Raw genomic sequence first — 25,360 nt, 5'->3', positions numbered from 1 at the left:
AGGATTTAAATACGGGATTCCTGACTCTCAGTCAATCAATCGTATTTATTGAGCGCTTACTGTGTGCAGAGCACTGTACTCTTCCCAGTAGGCCACAATGCCTCACATGGTGAGTCAATAATAGCTCTGGAAATGAATTCCAGGCAGATCCCAATTTGTTCTTCATATATAATTTAAATGGAAAAGTCACCCATTGAAACCAAGCAGAGAAATACTTCCTTGACCACAACTAATTTCTTTCATGCAACCTCTCAGAAACAAAGTTCACCGGGAAATCCTAGACCCTGTCCAGTCCATAATTCTAAGTTAGAAGAGTAATAAAATTGTTAAATTTCAACTCTAATAACAGCTTTCGACCCAGAGAGATAAACAACGCCACTGTTCAACTCCTTGTAAAGTGAATTCATTAACCCGAGCAAATCAGATTCAATCCCAGAAACATCTTTGTGTCTGTGGTAGAATGTCGGTACTTATCTTTTGAGATATATTTGTGAATGGAATAGTATTTTCCCAAAGTAACTCTCCAGTCTTTAGTGACTGAAATGGTACAAAAGTTAGGCTTGCAAAAACAGCTAATTATCTTGAAACACTATCACTTTGCCGATATTTTAAACCTCATCTAATAGGCTATTAAAGAAGGTGAATGGAGAGAAATTGAGAGTCAGCTTCACTGACTGGATTATTCCTATCAACCTAGCATTCTCCGGACTGTAATCTCATCTCTGGACTGTAACTTGTTATAATAATAATGGCATTTATTAAGCGCTTACTATGTGCAAAGCCCTGTTCTAAGCACTGGGGAGGTTACAAGGTGATCAGGTTGCCCCACGGGGGGCTTCCAGTCTTAATCCCCCTTTTACAGATGAGGGAACTGAGGCACAGAGAAGTTAAGTGACTTGCCCAAAGTCACACAGCTGACAATTGGCGGCGTCAGGATTTGAACCCATGACCTCTGACTCCAAAGCCCGTGCTCGGTAGGGAATGCGTCTGTGGGCGAAGTGGACAGAGCATGGGCCTGAGAGTCAGAAAGTCATGGGTTCTAATCGCAGCTCCGCCACCTGTTTGCTGTGTGACCTTGGCCAAGTCACTTTACTGCTCTCTGCCCCCGTTACCTCATCTCTAAAATTGGGATTGGAGACTGTGAGCCCCATGTTAGACAGGGACTGTGTTCAACCCGATTTGCTTGTATCCACCTCAGCGCTTAGTACGGTGCCTGGCACATAGTAAGCGCTTACCAAATACCATAATTATTATTATTTTTATTATTATTACCGCTGCTACTACAGCTACTATGATTGCTACTATTATGATGGGTTTTCAATTTTCTCGTTTCACTCTTGCGCTTCCTTGGATTCTTCTACTGAATGCAGAAATTAAGTTGTCCTTTCCACAGGCGAGACATAAACGGTGGCATTATCCAGTTTATCCTGTACTTTGGGAAATGCTGAAACACTGGAAACTGGTAAGCTGGCACCTCTCCCAGCGCCAAGGAAAACTGCTCTCTGCAGCACGTGGCTGAGGGGTAGTGGGACAGCAGGGTTTGAAGAGTAAAAACTCTGCTACTTCCAACTTCCGTGTCACCTTACCCCGATCTCTGGAAGCTGCCAGAATTTTCCATACCCGCCACGGACCGACTAAGGGTCACGGTCACTACAGCTCTAACGGCAAAAGTGCTAAAGCTCAGAATAATCAATCGATCGGTCGTATTTATCGTATTTACGCAGAGCATCATACTAAGCACTTGGGAGAGAACAACAGAATTTACAGACACATTCCCTGCCCACAATGAGCTTACACTTCTAAAAAGGGAGACAGACATGAATATAAACAAATAAATTACAGATGATGATGATGACATTTATTAAGCGCTTACTAAATGCAAAGCCCTGTCCTAAGCGCTGGGAAGGTTACAAGGTGATCAGGTTGTCCCACGGGGGGCTTGCAATCTTAATCCCCATTTTACAGATGAGGGAACTGAGGCCCAGAGAAGTGAAGTGACTTGCCCAAAGTCACCCAGCTGACAATTGGTGGAGCCGGGATTTGAACCCATGACCTCTGACTCCAAAGCCCGTGGTCTTTCCACTGAGCCAGGGGGCAGCGAATCAAGGGAGCAAGTCAGGACAACGCAGAAGGGAGTGGGAGAAGAGGAAAAGAGGGCTTTGTCAGGGAAGGCGTCTTGGAGAAGTGCCTTCGATAAGGCTTTGAAGGGGTAGAGGATAATTGTCTGTTAGCTATGAAGGTGTTCCAGGCCAGGGTAAGGATGTGGGCAAGAGGACGGCGGTGAGATAGAAGAGAAGGAAGTACAGTGAGAAGGGTGGCATTAGAGGAGCTAAAGTGTGCAGTCTGGGTTCTAGTAGGAGAGCAGTGAGGTGAGGTAGGAGGGGGCAAGGAAACTGAGTATTTTAAAGCCGATGGTGAGGAGTTTTGGTGGCAAAGTGAATAGTCGGTACCCTACACCCCCTGAAAGGCTGATTAGTGTGTTGGCCAAGATGAACCTGGAAATTTGTCATAGACAGCGTGGCTCAGTGGAAAGAGCATGGGCTTTGGAGTCAGAGGTCATGGGTTCGAATCCCGGCTCTGCCACATGTCTGCTGTGTGACCTTGGGCAAGTCACTTAACTTCTCTGAGCCTCAGTTACCTCATCTGTAAAATGGGGATTAAGACTGTGAGCCCCACGTGGGACAACTTGATCCCATTGTATCCCCCCAGTGCTTAGAACAGTGCTATACACATAGTAAGCGCTTAACAAATACCTTCATTATTATTATTATTGTTATAGACACACACAAACACACACACACACACACTCCTCCCTGCCCATCAACTGCCCCACAGAGAAATTCTCTCTATTATGTGGGATCGCCACCACGAAAACGAGTGAGAACTTTTATCTTGGGTCTACCACTCTGTCGCAACCTGTAAAGTGCAGTTGGACATGTGAGTCCCAAAGCACGAATCCCACAGAGCACTGGTGCCGTCCTGTCTTCCCTGGAAAACACAACTCTCTGTTCCGATGGCAAAGTAGGAGTCACTGTGATAATCGGGAAGATGCCTGTCACCTGCTGTCTGCATAAATCAGTGCCATGTTGTAGAAATTCCAGCAAGCATTGACGATACTGCTATTAGCGTTGGCTTTAAAGCACTCAATCACCGTACTCCCCTGTTATCTTGCCCCAGGTCACGTGGCAGAGCCGGAATTGGAACCCAGACCCTCTGATTCCCAGCTCCCGCTGCTCATGGGGAATGGGAGAAGGAGCAAGATGGCTCCTCATGACAGGAATGGGGAATGGAATGAGAAAACCTTGGACTGAAATGCTGAAATGCTTGGACGGGATAATTTGGGGTGGGGAAGAAAGAACCAAAGAACTGGAGGAAAAATGCTCAACAGAGGTTGTGATGGTCTCTTGTTGGGGGGAAGGCTGGGGGCGGGGGTCTGAACCTAGCCCTGAGGCCATGAGGTCCATCTGCATCCCACCCACCTGCCTCGGGATTTAAATAGATCTACATGTGCTGAATAATTTGATGCTAACGGGATAGTTCATAACTTGATACTACCGGGTACGGAACAGTATTTTCCAACTAAAAATCACATTATTGGCTTACTTTTGAAAAATTGCCTCAATATAGACTAAATAATGGACCCACTTAGGTCTTCATGTCTGTACGCTACACTTTTATTAAAGCACTAACTTGCGGGGAGCATCTAAGCCATTTGAGGGGGTAGAGACTGATTTTTCTCCACTTCCAGAGCTCACCTCCTCCAGGAGGCCTTCCCAGACTGAGCCCCCTCCTTCCTCTCCCCCTCGTCCCCCCCCTCCATCTTACCTCCTTCCCTTCCCCACAGCACCTATATATATGTATATATGTTTGTACATATTTATTACTCTATTTATTTTACTTGTACATATCTATTCTATTTATTTTATTTTGTTAATATGTTTGGTTCTGTTCTCTGTCTCCCCCTTCTAGACTGTGAGCCCACTGTTGGGTAGGGACTGTCTCTATATGTTGCCAACTTGTACTTCCCAAGCACTTAGTACAGTGCTCTGCACACAGTAAGCGCTCAATAAATACGATTGATTGATTGATTCAGAAAAAAGCACAGATCTGGGAGTCAGAAGGCATGGCTTTTAATTCTGGCTCCGCCGCTTGTCTGCTGTGTGACCTTGGGCAAGTCACTTCACGTCTCTGGGCCTCCATGACCTCATCTGTAAAATGAGGAGTAAGAGTGTAAGCCCCATGTGGGACAGGGACTGTGTCCAACCCGATTACCTTGTATCTACCCCAGTGCCTAGAGCGGTGCTTGGCACATAGTAAACACTTAACAAATACCATAATTATTCTTATTACTACTGTTTATATAAGGCAGACAAACACCATGGTTATTTCCCAAGTAATAATAATGATCATTATGGTAGTTGTTAAATGCTTACTATGTGCTAAGCACTGTTCTAAGTGTCAGGATAGATATGAGTTAATCAGGTTGGACACAGTCCCTGTCCCACATGGGGCTCACGCTCTTAATCCCAATTTTACAGAGGAGTTAAGTGAAGCCCAGAGAAGTTATGTGCCTTGCCCAAGGTCACACAGCAGACATGGGGCAGAGCAGGGGACTAGAATCCAGGTTCTTCTAACTCCCAGGCCCGTGCTCTATCCATTATAAGCCACGCTGCTTCTCAAGCGCACTTGGGCAAGTCACTTAACTTGTCTTAGGCTCAGTTTCCTCATCAATAAAACGGGAAATAACTATCTGTTCTCCCTTCCCCTTAGCTTGTGAGCCCCATTAGGGGCAGGGACTGCGTCTGATTTGATCGCATCTCATCTACCCAGGCGCTGAGCACATAGTAAGCACTTAAATACTATCATTACTATTACTAGGTAGCCGAGGGAGTGACTAGGGAATACTATTAAAAGCATTTTTAAAATCCACTTAAAGGCTGACGACCTATGTGGGAGACACTGAGAACTAGCACTTATATCATTTTCGATATGAAGGAATAATTAAAGAAAACCTTCACTGACTACTTTCATGGGCCCTCTGAAAAATTTGGCTGAAAAATAATTTTTTTTCAGGGAGAGATAAGCATTCTAAAGAATGGATGGGCCATTGTTCTGGATTATAAATTCAATATTATAACTTGTAAACCAAAAAAACCTCCAACTTAAAACTGCTAGAGGTTTAAATACATCCATTTAGAAACAATTTAAGAGTTACTGAGTAGGAAGTCAGACATCTGCTTTCATTATTGATATTCCATTCCCACCAACAAAGTTCAAAAACAAGGTCTTTGGAAACCTCAGGCCACACTGGGAATTGAGCAGCAAATTTTCTCACAAAACAATTACAGACCTATCTTGCATTTTAGACATCTTTGACTTCCAACCTCATTGAAATGCAAAAACCTTCTAAAAGGCAAATCTGCATCACATAAAGCACAGATATTGTGCAAGACATCATTTTGCAAGTTTTTATTCAAACCACTGCCCTGCTTAAAAAAAAAATTCAAGAATACCCTGCCTGTCAAAATTATATTGCCATAATGAACAATCAGGGTAACCTCAGTTTATTATCAATCAACTAATCAATCAATGGTATTTATTGAGAGCTTACTAAGTGCAAAGACTGCTCTAAGCACTCGAGAAAGTACAGTGCAACAGACTTGATAGACACAAAAAAGTATCTACTTGTATTTTACAAGGACTGCTTCTATACAGCATTGTTAGTCATATAGACGGTTGTCAGTCTTGCCAAGGGTCTTCATGTTCGATTGAGGCTGTAGACTGTAAATTCCTTAGTGGATAGGGAATGTATCTTCCAACTCTATTACACTGAATGCTTCCAAGTGTTTGGTAAAGTGCTCTGCACACAGTAAGCATTCGATAAATACAACTGATCGATGGATTACTCTTCCCGAGTAAGGGTTTTATTTTTTGTTTTCATTGGTATTTGTTATGCATTCAGTATGTGCCAGGCAATGTATTAAATGCTGGGGTAGATACAAGCTTCTCAGATTGGCTACAGGCACTGTCCCACATAGGTCTCACCATCTTCATCCCCATTTTATAGATGAGGAAACTGAGGCACAATTACTTGCCCCAGGTCACACAGCAGACGAGCAGCACAGCCGGGATTAGAACCCAGGTCCTTTTGACATTCAGGCCCATGCTCTACCCATTAGGCCACGCTGCTTCTCAATGAGTTCTACAGAGAAGCAGCATGGCTTAGTGGAAAGAGCCCAGGCTTGGGAGTCAGAGGTCATGGGTTCTAATCCCCACTCTGCCACTTATCAGCTGTATGACTTTGGGCAAGTCACTTCACTTCTCTGGGCCTCAGTTACCTCATCTGTAAAATGGGGATTAAGGCTGTGAGCCCCACGTGGGACAACCTGATCACCTTGTATCTACCCCAGCACTTAGAACAGTGCTCGGCACATAGTAAGCGCTTAACAAATACCATCACTATTATTATTAAAGTCATCGGTGACTTTAGCAATAGCAGTCTCGGTGGAATGAAGGAGCTGAAAGCAGCATGGCCTAGTGGATAGAGCACGAGCCTGGGAGTTAGACGGTCATGGGTTCTATGTCTTTGGGCAAGTCACTTCACTTCCCTGGGCCTCAGTTACCTCACCTGGAAAAAGGGGTTTGAGACTGTGAGCCCAACGTGGGACAGGGACTGTGTCCAATCCGATTTGCCTGTACCCACCCCAGCCCTTAGTACAGTGGCTGGCACATAGTAAGCGTTTGACAAATACCACAATTATTATTATTATTTTCATTAGCTGATTATAATAACGTTATTATTGTACTTCTTAAGCATTCACTCGTGTTGAACACCATACTAAGCACCGGGTTAGGTCAAAGTGCTTAGGGCAGTGCCTGGCACTTAGTGAGTGCTTCACAAATACCATTAAGAAAAATAAAATAAAATAATGAGGTCGGAACCTGAACCGTCCCTGTGGGTCAGAAAGTGAATCGGCGAATACTGACTGGTGATCAGGCTTTCCCTGATGAAGCCCTCCTTTCCTCTTCTCCCATTCCCTTCGGCGTCGCCCTGACTTGCTCCTTTTATTCATCCCACCCCTACCAGCCCCACGACATTTTGACCATAGCTGTAATTCATTTATTTATCTTGCTGGCTATCTCCTCCTCTCGACTGTACGTTCAGTGTGGACAGGGAATATGTCTATTATATTGTTCTACTGTCCTCTCCCAAGCGTTCAATACAATGCTCCGCACAGAGTAAGCACTCAATAAGTATCATCGACCGACTGCCTGACTGTACAGTCGATGCTTCTGGTAGCACTTTTGGATGTGTCAAATGATATAAAACATTTAAAGCACGCCTATTATTTAAATGATTTTGCTCATTATCCCCTATTCCCCCAGAGACTGCAAGATCCACAAAGGCAGGGATATTGATTTCTACCTCTCCGTCCTCTTCTGGGGGGGCTTAATCCAGCATCTGTCCTCAAACATGTGCTTGGAAAATACAATTGTTTGGTGGATTGATGTGGGATAACTCTGGGATGCAGGGTAGTAGCTCTGCGTGTTTTTTGCAGCAGCAGCAGCAGCAGCAGCAGCAGACACTGCTGTGCCTTTATCTCTCTCTCTTTTTTTAATCCTGTTGTTATGTGGAACTCTCACATCTGCTGGGGAAACTTGGAGTATTACCAAGGAGGTGTTCACAGACTAGCGGATGGGCTTTGTTCATCCGAGGACAAAATCGGTCTGTGGACGCTTTGGAAGGTAATGAGGGGTGGGGAAAGGAAAAAGAAGAGAAAGGTGAGAAAATACATACGAAGACGAGAAACTGTTGAGGTCTGGGTGGACAGTACAAATAGATCGTGCTAGGATTTCACCCTTTCTCCTCATTCCCCCTGCTTGTCCCTTGTTTAGAACAGCGGGGCACAGAGTGACAAAAGGCCAATTCTACTGGGGCCCGGCTCAGACCCGATAACCGGGACAGAGGAATTTCCCCTGCCCGGCTAAGGGAGGAGTCGTCTAGCCGACCCTCTGAGGGCTAATGTTCCGCTTCTCCGTGTGCTGATGTCTCTGGAATATGGGAACTGTTCGATCCCAACCTTCCTCTTGAAACTGCTCCCAGGACCAACCCGCTTTAGCTGGCAATACGGAAGAAGGGAGGTCATCTGCATGTCGACAGACGCCCAGCTGACCGCCTGCTGTAAAGAGGGAATGGAATGGGCAAAGGTGGAAAAATTCTGACTTGAGACATCGCCGGAGCTGAACCAATGCCAGCTCAGAAATCGGGTCAGGGACTGGGGGTATCTGGGTGGAAAGTCGGATTTTCCACCTAGAAAAGGTTCCGGGAAGGGCGTCCACCTTGGATGGGCTGTGGGAAGCCGTTTATTGATTTCTATTAAAGTCTGATTCCCCGTCTAGACTGTACGTTCACGTTGGGCACGGAATGTGTTTATTGTTGTATTGTACTCTCCCAAGCGCTTGGTAGAGCGCCCTACATGCAGTAAATGCTCAATAAGTATGACTGAATGAATGAAAAAGCTACTGTGGACAGGTCCTAGGAAACTCGGGGAGAACTGGGCCTGGGAATCAGAGGACCAGGATCACTCAAGGACTTGTCTCTCTCTATACTGGAAGCTTGTCAGGGGTTGGGAACATGTCAGTCGAGCATAGTTATTGAGCGCTTACTGTGTGCAGAGCACTGTACTAAGCGCTTGGGAGAGAACAATAAGAAAAGAGAAGCAGTGTGTCTCAGCAGAAAGAGCCTGGGCTTGGGAGCCAGAGGTCATGGGTTCTAATCCTGGCTCCGCCACTTGTCAGCTGTGTGACCTTGGGCAAGTCACTTCACTTCTCTGTGCCTCAGTTACCTCATCTGGAAAATGGGGATTAAGACTGTGAGCCCCACGGGGGACAAACTGATCACCTTGTCTTTACCCACAACACTCAGCTTTGCACATAGTAAGTGCTTAACAAAAGCCACTATTATCAGAGCTTAGAACAGTGCTTTGCACATAGTAAGCGCTTAACAAATGCCATTATTATTAACAATAGAACAATATCACGGACACTCCCTGCCCACAGTGAGCTCGCGATCTAGCGGACGAGCTTACAGTTAGACACAGTCCTTACTCCACTTGGAGATCACCGACTCATGCTCTGCACACAGTAAGCGCTCAATAAATAATCACTGAATGAATGGGAGAGAGAACAGATATCAAATCCCCACTTCAGGGAGGAGTACGCGAGGCACAGAGGAAATGAAATGACTTCCCCAAGGTCACACAGTAGGCCAGAATTGATGGAGCCAGAATTAGAACTCGGGTTCTCTGACTCCTGGGTCCAGACTCTCCCCACTAGGCCCTACTGCTTCCCTTGGAATGACATGTCCACTTATCATTCATTCAGTCATATCTACTGAGCGCTTACTGTGTGAGCAGCACGGTGCTAAGCGCTCAGGAGGGTACAAGGATTTGAGAAGCAGCATGGCTTAATGGATAGAGCATGGGCCTGAGAGTCAGAAGGTTATGAGTTCTAATCTTGGTTCCGCCACTTGTCTTGGCCACTTGGGCAAGTCACTTCACTTCTCTGGGCCTCAGTTCCCGCATCTGTAAAATGCGGATTGAAACTGTGAACCCTAAGTGGGACAGGGACTGTGTCCAACCTGATTATTTTGTATCTACGAAGTGCTTAGAACAGTACTTGCCACGAACTAAGCACTTAACAAATACCATTATTATTATTATTATTACAATACAACAACCACCCTAACGTTTCCATATTCTTACAGCGCTGAATCACTTTTCAGCATTTTAATTATACCGGGCTCAAAATCATCAATCAATCAATCAATCGTATTTATTGAGCGCTTACTGTGTGCAGAGCACTGTACTAAGCGCTTGGGAAGTACAAGTTGGCAACTTATAGAGACAGTCCCTACCCAACAGTGGGCTCACAGTCTAAAAGGGCTCACGGTCTAAAAAATCTCAAGTCAGCTAATTATATTTAAACCTGAAGCTGCCCCATTTGCTTTTGTTTTGAGGTAGGCTACTTCACCAGGCTTCTGCTGATTTACAGTCAAATGTTTTCAAGAACGAAGGTCAACAGATGAGGGTAAAAACCAAAACGCATCTCCAGCCGAATTGTGACTTTGAATATCAAATGTGAAACATTTCAGGAGTACGGCACAACTCAACTTTCAGGGTAAAAATACCTGGTGGATGGATTTCAGCTCCTCGATAAAGCTGTTCACTTCGGAGAAAAGGAGAGAAATGACGGATTTCCTTAGCTTACTGCACCTGCCAAGCAAGTCGACGCTCTGGTAGATGAAATGTTGCCTCTGGAACTGAAGAAAGAGCAACACATTACAATTAGCCCAACCAATCCATCAACGAATGGTATTTAATAATAATACTTATGGAACTTTTAAATAATGATAACAGTAATAATGATGACATTTATTAAGCGCTTACTATGTGCAAAGCACTGTTCTAAGCGCTGGGGATGTTACAAGGAGATCAGGTTGTCCCATGGGGGACTCACAGTCTTCATCCCCATTCTACAGATGAGGTAACTGAGGCCCAGAGAAGTTAAGTGACTTGCCCAAAGTCACACAGCTGACAATTGGCGGAGCCGGGATTTGAACCCATGACCTCTGACTCCAAAGCCTGTGCTCTTTCCATTGGGTTTAAGCGCTTACTATGTTGCCAAGCAACGTTCTAAATGCTGGGGTAGATACAAGTTAATCAGGTTGGACAAAGCCTCTTTCCCACATGGGGTTCACACTCTTAATCCCCATTTTACAGATGAGATAACGGAGGCCCAGAGAAGTGAAGCAACTTGCCCCAGGTTACCCAGCAGACATGTGGTGGAGCCGGGATTAGAACCCAGGTCCTTCTGACTCCTGGGCCCGTGCTCTATCCACTAAGCCACGCTGCTTATTGAACACCTAGTGAGGGCCAGTCGATTAATCAATCAATTGCATTTATTGAGCACTTAAGGTGTGCAGGTGTAACTAAGTGCTTGGGAGAGTGCAATGTAACAATTAACAAGCACATTCCCTGCCCACAATGAGCTTACAAGCACGGAGGCAGGGAAGGACATAAATATAAATCAATAAAATGACATATATGTACAAAAGTGCTGTGGGGCTGGGAGGGGGCGATGAATAAAGGGAGCAAGTCTAGGTGACGCAGAAGGGAGAGTACCACAAAACGGACTTGTTCTCTGCCCACGAGTTTACAGTTTAGAGGAGAAGACAGACAATAATAAGTAGATTATGGATATGTTTGTAAGTGCTGTGGGGCTGAGGGAGGGGTGACTAAAGGGAGCAAATCCAAGCGCAAGGGCGATGCAGAAGGGAGTGGAAAGAGAGGAAATGAGGGCTTGGTCAGGGAAGGCCTCTTGGAGGAGATGGGCCTTCGATAAGGCTTTGAAGAGGGGGAGAGTCACTGTCTGTTGGATCTGAGAAGCGGGTGAAGTGGGCGAGAAGTCGGTGGCGAGACAGATGAGGTCGAGGAACAGCGAGTAGGTTGGCAGTAGAGGAGCAGAGAGGAGAGGGGTGGGCTGTAGAGGGGACATCGGTCAAGTGAGATCAAAGGGGGCCAGGTGATTGAGGGCATTCAGGTGGATGGTGAGGAGTTTCTGTTTGACAGGGCCAAGAACTGTCCTGAGAGATTGGGGGATTACAGCAGAGGTAGAAGAAACAATTCTTATAGACAAGGTGCGTGTACTCTACCAGAGGAGGCAGAAATAAAATAAAATTACAAATCATTCAATCGATGGTACTGACTGAGCACTTTCTATGTGCACAGCACTGTACTAAGAGCTTGGGAGAGAACAACAGATTTAGCGGACAAGAAGAGGTGCTCAAATAGTAGACTCAGTAAATCGATATGCAGTGAGAACAGTGCTTGGCATATAGTAAGCACTTAACAAACACCATAATTATTCATTACTATTATTATTCACTCAATCGTATTTATTGAGCACTTACTGTATGCACAGCACTGTGTAACAGCTTGGGAGAGTATAATACAACAATAAACAGACACATTCCCTGCCCACAACGAGCTTACAGTCTAGAAGGGGGGTGGGAGGAGGGGAATAAGTGCAAAAGTGCTGAGATAAAAGGGAACAATGTGACTTGGCGGAGCGGGATTATAACCCAGGTCCTCTGTCTCCCAAGCCAGAGACAGGTGTGCTGTGTGACCTTGGGCAAGTCACTTCACTTCTCGGTGCCTCAGTTCCCTCATCGGTAAAATGGGGATGAGGACCGTGAGCCCCATGTGGGACAGAGATTGTGTCCAACCCAATTACCTTGTATCTACCCCAGCACTTAATACAGTGCCTTCACATAGTAAGTGCTCAATAATCACCTCAGTTATCATTATTATTATATTTCACAGTGTGGCTAGACAGCTACAGCACTTTCACTCTCACTGGAACTCAACTCCAAGGGAATTTCCTTTTCTTCTTCTTCTTTTTTTTTAACTTGACACTATTCAGCAAACATTACCTCATGAGCACAAGCAGCAATCCTGCAGGGACAGAGAGTCAATTAAGGATAATCCTGTCATCCCAGCCATTTTGTTTTCTCCAGTTTGGATAGTCTCCCAGAGTGATCGGGTCTAATTGATTCTTGTTGCGGAGAGAGTCAACACCATCAGTGAAGTGAATATGGGGATGATTGAGGGGACAAAAATCAACCATCATTTTCAGGTCAACGAAAATCATCCATTAATTTTTACTAACTGTCGACATATTCAACTTGATTTCGCCCATTTATAAAGATCTGGACGAGTACAGAGGATGAGAAAATGAACAGCCAAGGCTAATTTACAAATTGGTTATAAAGAAAAAGAGGACGATTGGATATTTCTTGGGTAGAAAAGTAATGTTTAAAGGAAACCAGAGGATAATTTGTAGAGAAATTCTAAATCCGCTCAGGAGGAAAATACTTCTGTCACCAGATGTTGCAGCTAAGCGTTTAGAAAACAGACTATGGGGAGAAGCAGTCCTGATGAACCAATTAATTAGAATTCCAGGGGAGCCCTCTGCTTCTAACAGGTTCAGCTGGTTGGAAACAGAAAATAACCTCTTTTTTTCCCCCAAAATAAGAGGGTCAAAAAATCGTGTGGGGAGTTGGACAGATTTCAGAGGAGTCAATCAATTACTGGTATTTATTGAGCACTAACAGTGTTCAGAGCAGCCTCTAGACTGTGAGCTCCTTGTGGGCAGGAATTTGTCTGTTGCTTTATTGTACTCTACCAGGTGCTTAGTACAGTGTTATGCACACAGTAAGTGACTAATAAATATGACTGAATGAACCGATTCCTTCGGAAAGTAGAACAAAACGATTAACGGATGCATTCCCTGCTCACAACGAGTTTACAGTCTGGGGCGGGTAGATTTTAAAATAAATTACGGATCCATACATTACAGAAATGTGCATAAATGTGGTGGGGCTGAGGTTGGAGTGAATACCACGTGCTTAAAGAGTTCAGTTACAAGTACATAGGGGACTCAGAAGGGAGAGGGAATAGGGAAAAGAGGGAATAGTCAGGGAAGGCTTCTTGGAGGAGATGTGCCTTCAATAAGGCTTTGAAAGTGGGGAGAGTCACTGTCTATCGAGTTATAAAGGGGAAGGGGGTTCCAGGCCAGATGATGGAGTGCTTTCAAGCTGAAGGTGAGGATTTTCTGTTTGATGCGGAGGTGGATGGGCAACCCCTGGAGTTGCTTGAGGAGTGGGGAAACACGACCTGAACGTTTCTGTAGAAAAATGATCTCGACAGCAGAGCCAAGTGTGGACTGGAGTGGGAAGAGACAGGGGGCTGGGAGGTCAGCAAGGAGACGGATGCAGTAGTCAAGGGGGGATAGGAGAAGATCAGCCCAACAGCAGTTTGGGTGGAGAGGAAAGTGGGTTATTTCACTGGCTATCTTCTTTTCCCTCCCAGAGGCCTGAGCCCTTAAATCAGTCAATCGACCAATAATCAATCAATCAGTGGTACTTACTAAGTGCTAACTAATAACGATGGTATTTGTTAAGGGCTTACTATGTGTCATGCACAGTTTTTTATGGTATTTATTAAGCACTTACTATGTGCAAAGTACTGGGGAGGTTACAAGGTGATAAGGTTGACCCACGGCGGTGGGGGGGGGGGGGGGGGGCTCACAATCTTAATCCCCATTTTACAGATGAGGTAACTGAGACACAGAGAAGTTAAGTGACCTGCCCGAAGTCACACAGCTGACAATTGGCAGAGCTGGCATTTGAACCCATGACCTCTGACTCCAAAGCCCGGGCTCTTTCCACTGAGCCACGCTGCTTCTCTACTCCTTGAAGTCTTCTCTGAGCCAAATACTGTTGTCACAGATGAACATAATAAGAGCTACAGATTTTGATAAGGAATCCACTATGACCAAAAAGCAGAATAACAATGGTTCTACAGCCCTGCTGAATAACTCGGATACGCCCATTAAAATTAAAACCCAACCAGAACTGCCTTGGGGATTACCCAAATAATTTTTTGCAAAATCCACCCTCCTCAAAGCAATTAAAACATGATAAAAATCCATCCGATTCTCCTTTAAGAAGCTATTTTTGAGCTCATATTCCCTCGACTCCTATAAGCCATAAAAATTAATGTTAAAAGAGTGTTTACGTCCATAAAAGAAACCTATATTCTAGGTAATTACATTTTCTTGTTAGGGACACATTTTAGTCATAAATAGTAATGGGATGCCTTTGATCTCTATTTACCCAGATTTAATCAATTGTTAAAAGAAAATGGCAGTGCTAATTAGTTTTAATTAAGCTTGCTTGAATAGCAAATCACTCAGGCAATTTCAGGATGAACCGTTCTGATTTTTAAATAGCTGCCTCCTCCTTCATGTGCTGCCACCCAGAGATCTTAATCAGGGGACCAGATCCACGAAAGTGTCTGGACAGAGGCGAATTCTTCCAGGATTAAAAATGAGGCATTTCCTCTGATGTTCCAAACGGTAATTAAGATGCAGTGTGTGGCTCCAATGGGCAGAACAATATAGTCGGTTTATACGGCGTCCATTTTGGAGGAAAGTATATGAGTGTCTGTCTCATTTTACTATTATTTCTGTCATTCTTTTTGTACAACTCCCTGTCTTAAAAAATAAAAATAATAGTACTTGTTAAGCGCTTACTACGCACCAAGCAGCGTGGCTCAGTGGAAACAGCATGGGCTTTGGAGTCAGAGGTCATGGGTTCAAATCCCGGCTCCGCCAACTGTCAGCTGTGGGGCTTTGGGCAAGTCACTTCACTTCTCTGGGCCTCAGTTACCTCATCTGTAAAATGGGGAGCCCCCTGTGAGACAATCTGATCACCTTGTAACCTCCCCAGCGCTTAGAACAGTGCTTTGCACATAGTAAGCGCTTAATAAATGCTATTATTATTATTATTAAGCACTGGGTATATGCAAGTTAATCAGTTGGACAAAGTCCCTGTCCCAGATGGGCCTCACACTCTTAATCCCCATTTTACCAATGAGGTAATTTAGGCATAGAGAACTGAAGTGACTTGGCCAAGGTCACACAGCAAACAAGCGGCAGAGCCGGAATTAGCACCCAGGTCCTTCCAACTCCCAGGTCCCTGCTCTTTCCATGAGGCCACGCTGCTTCTTGGCCTTTCCTGCCTTTGTTGAGGGCACGGAATTGTACTCTCCCAATCAGTCAGACACTCAGTGGTATTATAAATTAGAATACAGGATATATTATAAAGAATATGTAAAATAAAATTAGAATATAATTGTTATTATTATCTGTATATATCTGTAATTAATTTATTCATCTAGTTATTTATTTATATTAGTGTCTATCTCCCCCTCCAGACTGTAAGCTCACTGTGGGCAGAGAATGTGTCTGTCTATTGATATATTATACTCTCCCAAGCACTTAGTAAAGTGCACTGCACACAGCAAGTGCTCAATAATTATGACTGAATGAAAACTGGAAGTGACTATTGGATTAGGGAGTAGCAAAAAGAAGGGAAATTTTCAATAGCTTTGAACTTTGTAGTATGAACTTGGGTAAGTCACTTCACCTCGCTGGATCTCTGCTTCCTCATCTGTAAAATGGAGACAGAAATAACTGTTTTCCCTCCCATTTAGATGGTGAGCCCCATGTGGGACAGAGGCCGGGCCTATCTGATTTTTTTTACCTACTCTAGTCCTTAGCACAGTTCTTGGTAGATGAAAGCACATCTCCTCCAAGAAGCCTTCCCTGCTAAGCCCTCATTTCCTCTTCTCCCATTCCCTGCTACGTCGCCCTTACAATTGGATTTTTACACTTTTTTCCCTCCTCCCTCAGCCCCAGGCACTTTTGTATGGATCTATAATTTATAAATTTATATTACTGTCCATCTCCCCCTTAGAGACTGCAAATTCAGTATGGCAGAGAACGTGTCTACCAACTCTGGTATTTTGTACTCTCCCAAGTGCTTAGTACTGTGTTCGGTGTACAGTAAGCTCTCAATCAATATGATTGATAGTAAGCACTTAAGAAATAGTATTATTGTTCTTATTATTTTCATTTTCTTTCAGGAACCAATACCCAGGACTCTCAAAGATCTGTTCTTGGAGCATTTTTGACAAATATGCCTCACTGGGCCGTTAGTATTATCCATCCTGTGAAGGAGTTTCACTGGTCTGTTATCACCTTATTCACAATTCACTTGGGAAATTCTGATTATCATTTGTCTAACCAGATTTACCTCAGACGGTTCCAATCTGTTACATTTTGACTATCCATACTCTAGGCATCATTGTTCCTCTTCATCAAATTCCCCCTTTTTATTCTGAGAAAAAATAAGAATATTGATTATTCTGACGCCTCTGTCATACTTCATCTAACTTTTGTACTTTCCAACTGAAATAGTAAACTTCATCTTCTCTCCAAAGGGATGTTTTCGTCTCATCTAATTTCTCTAACCTAAACCACTTTTTTCTCCAAAATAGTCACCCGATAGCTCCTAATGAACAGTTAATCAACATAACAGCAAATACTTTCACTGGTAAAGTGGTAAATGCTAAGAGCAGCAGGGTGACCTAATAGAAAGAGTCCGGGCCCATGGGTCAGAGGACATGGATTCTAATCCCGGCTCTGCCACTTGGCCGTTGTGTGACAGTGGGCAAGTCACTTAACTTCCTCTGTGCCTCATTTTCCTCATCTGTAAAATGGGGATTACGATAGTGAGCCTCATGTGGGACAGGAATTGTGTCCAATCTGATTAGCTTGTATTTACCCGGGTGCTTAGAACAGTGTTTGATACACACTAAGCACTTAAGTACCATAAAAAAAAAGAGCTTAACAAATACCATAAAAAAGGGCTTTCTATGTGCCGGGAACTGTAGTAGTCCGGGACTGTACCAGTCAGTCCAAGACTGAACTCCTTATCTTCCCTCCCAAACCCTGCCCTCTCGCTGACTTTCCCATCACTTTTGACGGCACTACCTTCCTTCCCGTGTCACAAGCCCGCAACCTTGGTGTCATCCTCGACTCTGCTCTCTCGTTCACCCCTCACATCCAATCTGTCACCAAAAACTGCGGCTCTCACCTCTGCAACATCGCCAAGATCCGCCCTTTCCTCTCCATCCAAACCGCTACCCTGCTGGTTCAATTTCTCATCCTATCCCGACTGGATTACTGCAACAGCCTCCTCTCTGATCTCCCATCGTCCTGTCTCTCCCCACTTCAATCTATACTTCATGCTGCTGCCCGGATCATCTTTGAGCAGAAACGCTCTGGGCATGTTACTCCCCTCCTCAAAAATCTCCAGTGGCTACCAATCAACCTACACAACAGGCAAAAACTCCTCACCCTGGGCTTCAAGCCTCTCCATCATCTCGCCCCCTCCTACCTCACCTCCCTTCTCTCCTTCTCCAGCCCAGCCCGCACCCTCTGCTCCTCTGCCGCTAATCTCCTCACCTTGCCTCGTTCTCGCCTGTCGCACCATCGACCCCCGGCCCACGTCCTCCCCCTGGCCCGGAATGCCCTCCCTCCGCACATCCGCCAAGCTAGCTCTCTTTCTCCCTTCAAAGCCCTACTGAGAGCTCACCTCCTCCAGGAGGCCTTCTCAGACTGAGCCCCCTCCTTCCCCCCGACCCTACCTCCTTCCCCTCCCCACAGCACCTGTATATAAGTTTGTATAGATTAATTACTCTATTTATTTTACTTGTACCTATTTACTATTCTATTTTATTTTGTTAATATGTTTTGTTTTGTTGTGTCTCCCCCTTCTAGACTGTGAGCCTGCTGTTGGGTAGGGACCGTCTCTTTATGTTGCCAACTTGTACTTCCCAAGCGTTTAGTACAGTGCTCTGCACACAGTAAGTGCTCAATAAATACGACTGAATGAATTAATGAATACTAAGCGCTGGGGGTGGATACACACAAACCAATCATAGTGAGCGCTTAACAAATACTACGAGGGTGGAGAAATTTGTGGCTTCAGGCGAGCTCGCATAGCATGGCATTAGGATGGGGCAGGGGAAAATTGCAAGGGGAAGGGGCTAAAAAGGAAAAACGTCCTGCCACTGCAGTAACTTTCCTTCTTAACCTGCCTCTTCCTTGAGTTTTTTCCAGCCCCTAAACTTGACTCTGGGAAAGGGTGCAGGATTCCGTTCCGGCTCCAGGCGACAGACAGTCCAGTCGGGATAATAACAATAATAATAATAATAATAATGGCATTTATTAAGTGCTTACTATGTGCCAGGCACTGTTCTAGGCACTGGGGTAGATACTAGGTAATCAGGTTGTCCCACGTGGGGTTCACAGGCTTCATCCCCATTATACAGAGGAGGTAACAAGCACAGAGAAGTTAAGTGACTTGTCCGAAGTCACACAGCTGACAAGTGGCAGAGAACCCACAGCCTCTGACTCCCAAGCCCGGGCTCTTTCCACTAAGTCACGCTGCTTCTCCAACCGGGCACGCTTTGTTTCATCCTGTTTAGGGCCTCATCTGTCTTTCTCAGTTTACGGGAAAGAATAGAGAGTGGGGATCATCGAGCAAGCTGACTCCCCTGACTCCGGGACAGTAAATCACTGTCCTATTGCCTCCTTCCTTGTCACGATTCCCGTCACCTCGGAGAATCAGAGATGGAAGTCAGAACTGTTGAGGCAAATCCTGTCTCTTCCCTTCCTCCATCCAAAGTCTTGGCTGCTTTTTGAGGTGTTCTGAATTCTGAAACGGATGACTGGAGTTTCCAACCAACACATATCTACAGGAAGGGTGGAATCTCAAACGCTCTCTGTGGAAATGTCTTCTTTCTTTTCATTTTTTTTTTAAATGGTATTCATTCATTCAATTCTTTCAATCGTATTATTTGAGCGCTTACTGTATGCAGAGCAATGTACTAAGTGCTTGGAAAGTACAATTTGGCAACAGTTAGAGAAAATCCCTATCCAACAAAGGTCTCACAGTCTAGAAAGGGGGAGACAGACAACAAAACAAAACACGTAGACAGGTATCAATAGCATCAAAATAAATAGAATTATAGATATATACACATCATTAGTAAAATAAATAGAATAATAAATACGTACATATATACACAAGCGCTGTGGGGCGGGGAGGGGGTAGAGCAGAGGGAGGGAGTCGGGGCGATGGGGAGGGGAGGAGGAGCGGAGGAAAAGGGGGACTCTGTCTGGGAAGGCATCCTGGAGGAGGTGAGCTCTCAGTAGGGCTTTGAAGGGGGGAAGAGAGCTAGCTTGGTGGATGTGTGGAGGGAGGGCATTCCAGGCCAGAGGTAGGACGTGGGCCGGGGGTCGACGGCGGGACAGGAGAGAACGAGGCACACTGAGGAGGTTAGCGGCAGAGGAGCGGAATGTGTGGGCTGGGATGGAGAAGGAGAAGGGAGGTGAGGTAGGAGGGGGCAAGGAAATTGAGCAATTGTGAGCAACCACTTACTATGTGCCAGGCACTGTTCTAAGTGCTGGGGTAGACACAAGGTGATCAGGTTGGGCACAGTTCATGTCCCTCATGGGACTCCTGATCTTGATCCCCATTTAACAGATGAGGTAACTGAAGCACCGAGAAGTGAAGTGACTTGCCTGAGGTCACCCAGCAGACATATGTCAGAGCCGGCATTAGAACCCATGACTCTGACTCCTAGGCCCTTTCTCTTTCCACTAGGCCAGGCTGCATGTATCTGTAATTTATTTATTTAGATTAATGCCTGTCTTCCCATCTAGACTGGAAGCTTGTTGTGGGCAAGGGAATGTGTCTACCAACTCTGCTGCATTATACACTTCCAAAGCTTTACTTAGCACAGTGCTCTGTATCCAGTAAGCGCTCTATCAATACCGCTGACTGATTGACTGAAATGGTTTCCACAAATGTGCGTGTTTTTGTAGCTGTGCACTTAGGTGGCTCCCCACAGCTTTGGAGAATCATTCTCAATCCCTCCTGCCAGCTTTCTCGTACCCCTACTCCAATCAATCAATCCCTGGTATTTGTTGAGTGCTTACTGTGTGCTGAACACTTACTAAGCACCTGCAGAACTCCGATCCTTGAGTTCCCCTCAAGGAACTCACCATCTAGCACGGGAGACGAACGCTAAAATACGTTACAGGTGGGGGGAAGCCAGAGAATTTAAAGATAATGATCCCGAGCCCCAAATTTAGAGTTGAGCATAAAGACCTCTCCCCTAGTTTCTATTATCGCTCAAAAAGGGAAAAAGACCAGGCCGTTCCAATTTTGGTGTGGCAACTTCTTGCTATTTATTTACCACACAAAATCTGGTGAATATATGCACGTGTGATATACATATATGCACATATACACCCACACCCACATATACATGTGTGTGATATATATGTATATTATACATATATCTACAAATAGTGTATATTCCATACCACACATACATACACAAAAGTCACTGCATTTATTGAGCACATACTATGTGCAGAGCTCTGTACTAAGAGCTTGAGAGAGTACACACCCACACACACAAACAACCCTACAAGCTTTGGTGCCTCGCCTGTGGGAAGAGATGGGTGCTCCAATCTTCCTCAGATCTGCATCGGGTAATGAAAGGGACACCGGGAATCTCATTCCGGAAACCTGACAGCCCCAGGTTCACAAACGTTTAGTAGACGCCTTCAAGGCCAGGGCAGACAAGAGAAGGAATGAGGGAGAAACCAGTGTGTTCACTATTGCTGTGCAGACATTCGCTTTGTCTTCCAGACGGCAAATGTTAGAAGTGTTTTCATCAGGCCTTGAGAGAATCTTGGTTTTGTCAACATTAATTGACATTCGGGACCTTAGTAAAAGGTGCAGGATGCCTTCGGTTTGAAACCTCCTGGTATTCAATTAATCTGTGGAGGTGGAAGCTAATTAATCTGTGGAGGCGGAAGCTACGCGGTTGTAGATTCGAAATGCTCTGGGGAGGAGGGTTCGTCTCTTTTCAAATCACACCTGCTTCAGACAGGAAGACGTAGTGCGACCTTTGACGGGGTTATGTCAAATGAGGCAGCCCGGGATGGTGGCTCAAATACAGTGCCTGTTAGGTAACCTCTTAAGCGCTTAGTACAGTGTTCTATACACAGTAAGCGTTCAATAAATACCACTGACCGAATGATAACCGTTTGGGATATATGATATATGAAATCATCTCTAAATTAAAGCTTCTCTCAGTAACCTAAAAGCCTTATTTCGAAGGCCCACCTACCATTTTACCAGATGGTCAGAGAAAAATGCCCACTAAATTTTTCAATCATCTGTTTCCCCATACTTTCCGTTCCCTGCCGCACAAATGACCTTGAAACTGATTTCCTCAGTGACATTTTCTGCAGTTCTGCTCAAGCTGACGTTCTCATCATCTTTCCCCCTAAATCCAGTCCTCTCCTTGCTTTTTCATCACTGTAGACCACACCAATCAATCAATCAACCAATCAATTGTATTTATTGAGCGCTTACTGTGTGCAGAGCACTGTACTAAGCGCTTGGGAAATACAAGTTGGCAACATACAGAGACAGTCCCTACCCAACAGTGGGCTCACAGTCTAAAAGGGGGAGACAGAGAACAAAACCAAACATACTAACAAAATAAAATAAATAGAATAGATATGTACAGGTAAAATAGAGTAATAAATATGTACAAACATATATACATATATACAATATATATATTGCATATATATATACACACCACTATCTTCCCCACCTCGGCAGCCCCTAATCTTGGCATTAGGCGCAACTCATCTCTCTCACTCAACACACATATTCAATCTGTCACTAAGTCCTGTTGGTGCAACTTCACAACACCGCTAAAATCCGCTCCTTCCTCTCCATCCCAACTGCTGTCACGCTGATTCAAGCACTTCTCCTACTCCGCACCTTGATTACTTCATCATCATAATCATCAATCATATTTATTGAGCGCTTACTATGTGCAGAGCACTGTTGTTAAGTGCTTGGGAAGTACAAATTGGCAACATATAGAGACAGTCCCTACCCAACAGTGGGCTCACAGTCTAAAAGGGGGATCAGCCTCCTCACTGGCCTCCCTGCCTCCTGTCTCTCCCCCATTTCAGTCCACACTCCATTATGCTACCTGGATTGTTTTTCTACCAAAAAGTTCAGTCCACGTCTCCCCATTCAAGAACCTTCAGCGGTTGCCCACCCACCCCTGCATCACACAGAAACTCCTCACCATTGGCATAAAGGCACTCCGATCGTCTCTCCCTCCGCCTAATCAATCAATCAATCAATCGTATTTATTGAGCGCTTACTGTGTGCAGAGCACTGTACTAAGCGCTTGGGAAGTACAAGTTGGCAACATATAGAGACAGTCCCTACCCAACAGTGGGCTCACAGTCTAAAAGGGGGAGACAGAACAAAACCAAACATACTAACAAAATAAAATAAAATAAAATAAAATAACTTTCTAACTTTCTTTGGGATCGCCTACTACAACCCAGCCTGCACACTCTGCTACTCTCTATGCTTTGATCTCTTCTATCCCACTGCAGACTCCCTTGGTCACGTCCTCCATCTGGCCTGGAATCCCCCCGCTCCCTCATATCCGACAGACCATCACTCTCCTCACTTTCAAAGCCCTCCTAAAATCACATCTTCTCCAAGAGGCCTTCCCTGACTGAGCCCTCATTTTCCCAACCTTCCCCTAAGCACTGGGAACTGTACCCCTTCAGCACTTGATATTCACCCCATGCTCAGCACCCCAGCGCTTCTGCGTGAATCTTTAACTTATTTATTTATATTAATGTCCGTCTCCTCCTCTAGACTGCCAGCTCCTTGTGGGCAAGGAATATGTCTACCAACCTTGTTGGACTGCACTCTCCCAACCGCTTAGCTCAGTGCTCTACACATAGTATGTGCTCAGTAAATACCACTGACTGATTAAAAATGCTCAACTGTTCTGAAAGAGTTCTGGGTGTCGTTTGTATTCTTTCCATGTATTTTTTCCAGCGTTCTCATTTTGCTTCCAGAGGCCAGCACCAAAAACATCGATAAACTTTAACTGGTAAATGAAGAGAATTCCTGATTTTGAACACGGCTTCGATGAATTTACCCTGGATGAAAGGCACCATGTTGTATTACAGAGCTCTTTTTTTTTCCTCTTTTCATGTATTCAAGTGGTAGAAAGGAGATCGACGCAAAACATCTTTCATTCTCAGCGTACTGTGGAGTGCTGCCGCTTTGCATTTCAAAAGGCAGCAAAACCTCCCTGGGAAGAAGATGTGCATCCTACAGGGAACCATGAGATGACCAGAAGATGTCTGAACCGATTCAGAACGTATAGTAGACCCCTCTACCTTCACCTACAGCTGCTATGTGCAGTTGCTACCTGTTGTCGTAGAGATGAAAATCAGATTCAACCCGAATTTTTCCACCTTTTTGTTTACATCCTATCAGGAAGACTTGCCTCAGTTCCATGCAGGGAGGCAGTTGTTTCCTCATTTTCCCCTCTCCCACCCTTTATGCACCCCTCCCTCAGGGCCACAGCACTTAGGTACATCTGTTCATTGTTATATAGTACTCCCCCAAGCGCTTAGTACAGTGCCCTGTGCACAGTAAGCCCGTGATAAATACGATTTGAATTGAATTGAAAGAATGTCTGTAATTAGTTCATTTACATTCACATCTGCCTTCCCTTCTGGGCTGTGAGCTCACTGTGGGCAGGGAACATGTCTACTCCGCTCTGTTATACTGTACTCTCCCAAACGCTTAGTACAAGTGCTCTGCACACTGTAAGTGCTCAATAAATACAACTGAATATCTGTAACTAGTTCATTTACCTTCCTCTCTGTTCCCCCCTCTGGACTGTAAGCTCTTTGTGGGCAAGTGACGTGTCTGCCCACTCAGTTTCAGGGTACTCTCCCGAGTGCTTAGTACGGTACTTTGCCTACAGTAAGTGCTCAATAGATACCACTGATTGATTAATTGACAGGACATGGGAACCCAATTCAAGGTAGAGGGCGGGCCTAGAGCGTTTTAGCACATATATATATATATACACACACACATATATGTATATATGTATATCCTGTATATATGTTTGTACATATTTATTACTCTATTTATTTATTTATTTATTTTACTTGTACATATCTATTCTATTTATTTCATTTTGTTAGTATGTTTGGGTTTGTTCTCTGTCTCCCCCTTTTAGACTGTGAGCCCACTGTTGGGTAGGGACTGTCTCTATATGTTGCCAATTTGTACTTCCCAAGCGCTTAGTACAGTGCTCTGCACACAGTAAGCGCTCAATAAATACGATTGATGATGATGATTTGTCCTCATCCTTATTCTGAATGTAATTGTCAAGAAAGAGCATGGTCTTTTAGACTGTGAGCCCACTGTTGGGTAGGGACTGTCTCTACATGTTGCCAACTTGTACTTCCCAAGCGCTTAGTACAGTGCTCTGCACACAGTAAGTGCTCAATAAATACGATTGATTGATTGATTGATTGATGGTCTAATGGAAAGAGCACAGGCCTAGGAATTGTAGGACCTGGGCTCTAATTCCAGCTCTGCCTCCTCACTGCTGTGTGAATCAATCAATCAGTGGTATCTTTTGAGTGCTTACTCTGTGCAGAGCACCGTACTAAGCACGTGGGAGCGTACAATACAACAGAGTTGCTAGACGTTATCCCTGCCCACCCAGAGTTTACAGTCTAGAAGGGGGACAAAGACATTAATCTAAATAAATTGATTAATTATGGGTATGTCTGCAGGGCTGAAGGCGGAGTGCATATCAAGCGACTCAAATGGAAGGTCTGAGCGCTTAGGCGGTGCAGAAGGGAAATGAAGACTTAGTCAGGGAAGGCCACGTGGAGGAGATGGGATTTTAGTTGGTGGGGAGAGGGGTGGTCCGTCTGGAAAGAA

General features: G+C 44.8%; 1 protein-coding gene across 1 annotated transcript in view; it reads right to left on the bottom strand.

Annotated features, from left to right (window-relative positions):
* Nucleotides 1–25,360, bottom strand: part of MEI4 (meiotic double-stranded break formation protein 4) — a 74,975-nt gene that overhangs the window by 31,160 nt on the left and 18,455 nt on the right. Inside the window, exon 3 of the mRNA XM_038761302.1 lies at nt 10,190–10,321. Within this exon, the coding sequence (XP_038617230.1) occupies nt 10,190–10,321 (132 nt within the window). The remainder of the gene's footprint in view (nt 1–10,189; nt 10,322–25,360) is intronic.

Source organism: Tachyglossus aculeatus, chromosome 19 (assembly GCF_015852505.1).
Source record: "Tachyglossus aculeatus isolate mTacAcu1 chromosome 19, mTacAcu1.pri, whole genome shotgun sequence".
NCBI classification, from domain to species: Eukaryota; Metazoa; Chordata; class Mammalia; order Monotremata; family Tachyglossidae; genus Tachyglossus; species Tachyglossus aculeatus.
The sequence above is the reverse complement of the archived record's forward strand: the minus strand, read 5'-3'. Positions and strand labels throughout refer to the sequence as shown.